Source organism: Gymnoscopelus microlampas (assembly GCF_963454915.1).
Source record: "Gymnoscopelus microlampas genome assembly, chromosome: 3".
Lineage (NCBI taxonomy): Eukaryota > Metazoa > Chordata > Actinopteri > Myctophiformes > Myctophidae > Gymnoscopelus > Gymnoscopelus microlampas.
In genome coordinates, this window is record NC_139940.1 from 9,236,871 (window position 1) to 9,243,647 (window position 6,777).

Sequence of the window (6,777 nt, forward strand, 5' to 3'; positions counted from 1 at the left end):
TATACCTCGAGGAAAAGATGGCCGCCCTGGCGCCTAAGCGTTTTCTTTATTTCTTCGTCTTTTTTTCTTTTTTTCCCTTCCGTTTAATTGTCGATTTACACAACCCATCTCGCTGCAGGTCTTGGGGGGGAGGGGGGCACAGGGGTGGGGGTTCATTTCAGCTAAAAACATGCAATGATCAGAGGGGGAGGGGTGGGGTTGGGTGGTTTTGGGTGGGGGGGTTGTGGATTTGTATCCCCCCCCCGGAGAGAAAAAAAGGGGAGAAACGGACAAAACGCATCTCTCTAGAAAGCAAAGATCATAATCTTTTTGTAGATTTTTTTTTTTGTTTGTTTGTTTTGTTTTTGGATTTTTTTTGTTTGTTTTTAAACCAATATCCAAATTGTCCCAGTAATGCAGCTCTAGAGGGGGGGGAAAGGGGGGATTGGGGGGGAGCAATCAGTGTGCAGAAAAACGGCTAGTGCCCTCATTGAAAAAGAGAAGAGGAGAAAAAAAGGGGGGAGTTCTGACGGAGAGAGGGGGGAGGTGTGGGGATTTGGAAGACCCTCTCTAAACCGTTTGGACCCTGTGACCGCATGCCAACAAAAACCCCGCACACACACAATGCAACGTATGTGTGCGTTTGCCACCGTGGTCGAAGGTAATGCGCACGACAAGCAGGCGGTGCGTATACACGCGGAGCGTGTATACGCACCGCCTGCTCGTTGTGCGCATTACCAGGTCAAGGGGGCCCAAACGCCCCTCCCCTCCCCTCACCCTTCGGCCCACACACTATCAACAGCATCCAAAAAGAAGCTACAAAGTCTAAAAGTAGGTGTAACTCTGCTACATCGTGTCAAAGCTACATTCAACTACGCCAGAAAGAGGGGACGGGGACAGGGGACGGGGACTGAGGGGCTGTGGCTGCTCTTTGTTGTTTTTTTACGAGAGGTTGAGATTGATATTAAAGTTATGGTACTGAAGTTGATGGCTTCCCATGGCACAGTATTATGCAGTTTTGATGGCTTTTTTTTTTTTTTTCTCTGAAAACACACAACCGCAAGTTTACGTCCCTATACCGGCGGTTCCCAACCTGTGGGGCCCGGCCCGCTGGTGGGCCGTAAGGATATTGCATGAGGGGACCCCCAAATAATTGGCAAAACGCTACAATTTGATTGATGATATAACAATCCGGTAGGGGAGTCAATTGATAATAAGTAATTTTTGGGCTAAACTATTCATTTAATTTGAAAAAAGAATGTAATCGAAATGAGTTTTCATTGCGATACCGATGATTGCTCATAAACATAAACTTGCTCCACCCACCTGACCACTTAACACGGCAAGTTAAGTGTTAAGTGGTCAGATGGGCGGACCGCGAAATGTGGGGCCCTGATCCAGACAAAGTTGGGAACCACCGCTCTTTGCGGATTAGCTGGAGCAGCTAGACATCGTGTATATACTGTACATTCACTGATGAGCCATCTACATCCACATCTGTGCTCCATGGAAACTACAGTATTGGACAGTGATTATACCACCTACAGTACCAGTCAGTCAGTGGAGGCGCACCACTCCCCGCACTGACCGTGTGTGTGTTCTCATATTAAAAAGAGAGAAGGGGGAGGAAAGGACATGACCGACTCTCAGATACAAACAGATCTCTGCACTCCTTTGTCACATTAAAAAGGGGCATATTGCTAAAAGTCAAACAGTCGTCAGATGGTCGTGAATAGCATGGAGTTATAGTTACCGACTGCACAATGTACTGTCCTGTAATAAGCCACAGATTGTAACTGGAAACATTTCACAGTATGTCTCTCAGTCTCATTTTGGCCAATAAGGAAATTAACGGTCAATGTTGAAACGCACCGTTTACAGTGCATTCCAGCATCCCTACAGTAAGCCACACCCTCTGAGCAAGGTGATGATGGTAAATATGTCGGCAAAAATCCTGTGTTAATTTCACTCTGAGAGTGTAAAAATGGACCCGTGATCCATTGCTACACTCTGAGAGTTAAACTGACACCGATGATCTGACTGTGTATTGTGTGGTGTGGAGTGTGTGATTGTGCGGCAGCTACAACTGTGGCACGCGTGTCTGGAGTAATGTGATGGCCAATTTGTGCTTTGTAAAATCCATTGCCTTCATATTGGTTCCACTGTCTGCCAAGCGGTCCTAATTAAAATGACATAAAAACGGTTTTACAGTACGCCGCGCTTGGCTCGGCTCATAATTCCTCTGGCAAAGTGTCCTGACCGTCCTAAAAGTCATACATCTGTACAGTATAATGTGCTGCAAAACAAATGCTCGCCCTGAAACCAACCTTGTGCGGCCGTCCCCCTTGCACACTAGCTTATTTGAATATTATGCAGCCATCTAGTGCCAATTATTGATATTGCAACCAATCATCTGCCCTGGTCCACTCACATGATGGAGAGTTATGTATTGCTCACGTACGGGGGGGGAGGGGCGGGGGAGGGGGTAAAAAATAAATAAAGATGATGGCGCTGCAGAACAGCGACAAGAGAACCACTCGAAAACCAATCTCCCTTAAAAGCTTGTGAGTAAAAAGTTGGCAAACAGCTTTTTTTATTTTACTTCCCCGAAGCGCTCTCTCCCGCTCCTACAGCAGCAGCCACAGCCCTCCCCCCTCGCTTCAGCCTTAAACACTAACACAGTGAAAGCAATATAGATAGATAGAATAAAGCAAAGGACAACGAAAGAACAGAGCATTAGGAGTAAAACATCGGAGTACGAAAGAAAAAGAGAAACAAAGGCAGAAAAGGAATAGAAAAACAATCTGCTACATGTCTCTCTTCTGTTTTGCTGTTCTTATTGTTGTTTTTCTTCCCAAAGTCCAAAAGTCCAAACGGGGATTATGTCAATTGTGTGTGTTTTCGTGCGTTCGTGCGCTTGAGTGTGTGTGTGGCGCCATCACAGCCTCCGAGAGGCAGGTTTTTTGTTTAGTTTTTTTTTGTTTGTTTTCCTATTAAATCTGAGTGAATAAAAGGTTTTTTTTCTCGTAATAAAACGTGACATCGTGTAGTGTGGATGGTCCTGGGTTCGAGCTCGATGGGCGTGATGTTGTGTCATGAGGTCAAAGGTGAAAGAGTGTCCTCGTTGCCCCCATTGAGAGAGATGACAGGCCAGACAAGAGTGCATTGCTTGCTTTTTATATATATATATATATATATATATATATATATATATATATATATATATATATATATATATATATATATATATATATATATATATATACATATATATATATATATATATATGTTCAATTTACAAAAAGGAGTAGAAGAGAAGAAAAGGGGGGAAGGGGGCAGTCTCTCCAACGCCGCAATGCAGTTAGCAGCCGATCCAGTTTAAAAAGACGCGATATTGGACATACTGTAGCTCTCGGCCAATCGGGACGGGGAGCAAAAGGGTCTGCGGACCAATCGTGTTTGATCAGACCCCCAAAAAACACGGAAGTGGTGTGTGTGTGTGTGTGTGTTCTCAAAGCCAGAGGGAGGGAGGGAGACGTTTCGAGCGTGTGCCTGCGTTAGCGCGTGTCTTTGTCTTGAGTGTTTGTTTGTGTAAACATGACATCATTAAGCCCGATTTATACCCCGCCGCACGGCGGCGTCACGTACCGGCCACAGCAGATCTACAAGCCCGCGACACGTCGCGGGACGCGGCGTCTCGCGGGCTTGTAGATCCGCCACGGTCAGCGCCCGCGGCGCCGTCGCGCGACGAAGCACAAAGTAGGTATAACTCACAGGTCAGGAGATTCTACTCGTTTTATCCACAGTTGTGACTCGGGGAGGAGAGGAGGACAGAAGATGACATCACAAAGCTCAGCTCCGAGCGCAGGAGGAGTTCCGGAGGCGCCTCCGTCGCCCGCCTTCCCGGGGAAGACGACGCGGCCTCGCCATCGCTCTCATTGTTGTCGTGGTGGGAACCGTCCAGACGGACGTAGGTCACCCTGGTGTGGCGCCGCACCGTCGCCCTCACCAGGACGCGCACCAGGGAGCGACCGGTGCCGCCGCTAACGGCGGAGATGGTCGCCAGGCGGTCTGCTGCTGCGGCAACCGCGCTGTCCGCGGCATCGTCAACATCGTGGTCGTCATTGTCGTCGTCGTTCCCGGCTGCTACGGCGGTGCCCGCTCTCACGTCTCCCTCTCTCGTGTCCCCCTGTCATACCTCGCTCTCCAGGCTGGAGAAGTGTGCGGAGCCCCGTCGGGAGCACAGGCTCTTAGCTTTGAGCGGCAGGTGCGGGGAGTAGAAGCGCCGCGGCTGGGGCACCGAGCGCAGCCGCTGGTACTGGAGCTTGGCGCTGGCCTGGCCCTGGGCGCCGGACCCGCCCGGCGACGACGCCGAGGCCGAGGAAGGGGGCGGGGCAATGGGCAGGGGGAGGGAGGACGGGGACCCGGAGGGCGGCTGCTGAGGCGGGGACGGCGAGGGCTGCGGCGGGTGCTGCGAGAGGTCGGCGCTCTGCGCGGCCAGGCTGAGGTTCGACTGGCTGCCCGACTTGGCCTGGGCCGAGTCGGGCTTGGGCGGCAGGGGGGGCTTGAGGGGCCGCGAGCCGCCGCTGAAGCTGTGGCAGTGGGGGAGCAGCTCCTCCTGGCTGTGGGACAGCGCGGCGGAGGGGGCTCCTCGCTTGGAGCGCGAGGAGGAGCCGGCGTGTGGGCGGCCGTGGGGGTGCGGGTAGGGGTGGGGGTGGGGGTACAGGGTACAGGAACACAGGGTGGAGCCCGCCGCTCCTCCCTCTTCCTCAGGCCCCTCGTCTCTGTCCCGCTTGCCCTTCCCTCCGCTGCTCTTCCCCCACTTCTTCCCGTCTCCCTTCATGGGGATCTTGTCCATGGACCAGTACCTCCTGGCCGGAGGCAGGCCGGCGGGAGGCGGGGGCCACTGGGACACCAGCCCCCCGCTCCCGCCTCCCGACCCCCACCCGACGCCGGGCCCCGAGCTCCACAGGTCCACCCCGAAACAGCCCTCCCCCCGCGTCCCCAGCATGGAGTCGTCGCGGCTGTTGATGCTGCCCCCTTTCTCCCTGGAGGGGTAGGTGCCGAAGAACCAGCCGCCTCCTCCGATGCCCCCTATGCCAGTGCCGCTCCCCCCGGCTCCTCCCTCCCAGTACCTCTCGAAGCGTCCGAACTCCCCCGACGACTCCTCGTCCGAGTAGCTCTCCTCCGCCCGCGCCCTGTCCCTCTCCGATTCGGACACGGCGCTCCGGCCCGCCCTCCTCGCTCCCCTCTCCTCCGCCCGCTCTCTCGCCCGCGTCCGCTCCCTCACCTCCATCTCCTCCTCGTCGTCCTCCTCGTCCTCCTCCGAGTCCCACTCGTGGAAGGACAGCCCCTCCCTGGTCTGAGCCCTGTCCCGCTCGTAGTGCATCAGCAGCGGCCGCCGTTCGCCTCCCTTATCGCCCTCGCCCCTCTCCATCCCGCCGCCGCTCCGTCGTCGCTTGGACGAAGGGAGGAGCGGGTGGAGGGAGGTGGGCGGAGTGTTCGAGTCCTCTCCTACGCCTCCCCCCGCGCCTCCTCCGTTGCCGGTCACCCAGAACTTGACGGAGGCGGGGAGTTTGTGGAGGTTGGGGTAGCGCTTGCCGGGCGCGCGGTGTCTGGAGTGAGGCCGCGAGGACTTGGACCGCCGCTCCCTGCTCCTGCTGCTGTCCTCCTCCTCCCGCTCGTTGCCGTCGTCCTCTCCTCCTCCTCCTCCTCCTGCTGCCTCTCTCCTGCCTCGCTCCCGTTCCGCCTCCCACACCGGATCCCGCCCCTTCTTCCCGAACGGGCTCCGGTATTGGGCGGAGAAGGGCGAGTAGTCCTGAATGGCTCCGTCCCTCTCCCCATCCGCCTCTCCCTCCCTCTCCCCCTCGGCGTCTCCCTCGTCGGGCTCTGAGCGCTTGCTGCCGCCCGTCGACTTCTTCCGCTTGATCGTCTTTATCGCCGCCTTCTTCTTCTTCTTCTTCACCTTGTGGCGCTTCCTCTCGCGCTCGCGCTCCCTCTCGCGCTCCTCCTCGCGCTTCTTACGCTTCTTGTTCTTTCTCTTCTTCTTCTTCTCCTTCTCCTTCTCCTTCTCCTTCTCTTTCCGACGCTTCTTGTCCCGCTTGAGGCGGTCGGCGTCGCCTCCCGCGTCGCTCCGCCGGTCGCGCTCCCTCTCGCTCCAGCTGGCCCACCACTCCTGCAGCTGTGACAGCTGGCTGCCTCCCCTCTCGCGGTCCCTGTCGCGGTCGCCCCAGGACGTGCGGGGCTTGCGGGGCGGCACGGGGGGCGGAAGGCGCCCGTGGCTGAAGGAGCGCTGTCGGATGACGGAGCGCTCGCGCTCCCGGCCCCGGCCCAGCAGCAGGCTGGACTCCTCGGTCAGCTCCTCGTCCTCGTCCTCCTCGTCCTCGGCGTCCAGCCGGTCCCGCGTGCTGCGGGAGGAGCTGTAGGAGTAGGTGGGCGACGTGGAGCGCGACGAGGACGCGGAAGAGGAGGTGGAGGTGGTGGAGGTGCTGGAGGACGAGGAGGAGGACGTGGTGGTGTAGGGCAGGGAGGCGGAGGGAGACGGAGGCGTGTAGGCGGGGCTGAGGGGCACGGGCATGGGGAGCGAGAGGGGAGGGGAGAGCGGGCGTGCCCGCCTCCCTCCGCCGCCTCCCCCCCTCCGGCCCAGCGGCAGGATGTTCTCGTACAGAGGCCCGCCCGGCTCCTTGCCGGGCTTCTTCGGCCGTCGCTTCCTCCAGAAGGAGGAGGAGGACGAGGGGGGGAGAGGGGGAGAGGGGTGTGGCAGCGGGGGGTTAGGAGGCAGCGGGGCCTGGCTCTTGG

General features: G+C 56.7%; 1 protein-coding gene across 1 annotated transcript in view; it reads right to left on the bottom strand.

The window, feature by feature from the left end:
• Positions 1-4,171: 4,171 nt before the first annotated feature.
• Positions 4,172-6,777, bottom strand: part of grin2db (glutamate receptor, ionotropic, N-methyl D-aspartate 2D, b) — a gene marked incomplete at both ends in the record, with an annotated part of 161,054 nt that continues 158,448 nt past the window's right edge. The window contains one exon of the mRNA XM_084052187.1: positions 4,172-6,777. This exon is cut by the window's right edge and continues 724 nt beyond it. Coding sequence (XP_083908313.1) covers positions 4,172-6,777 — 2,606 coding nt within the window.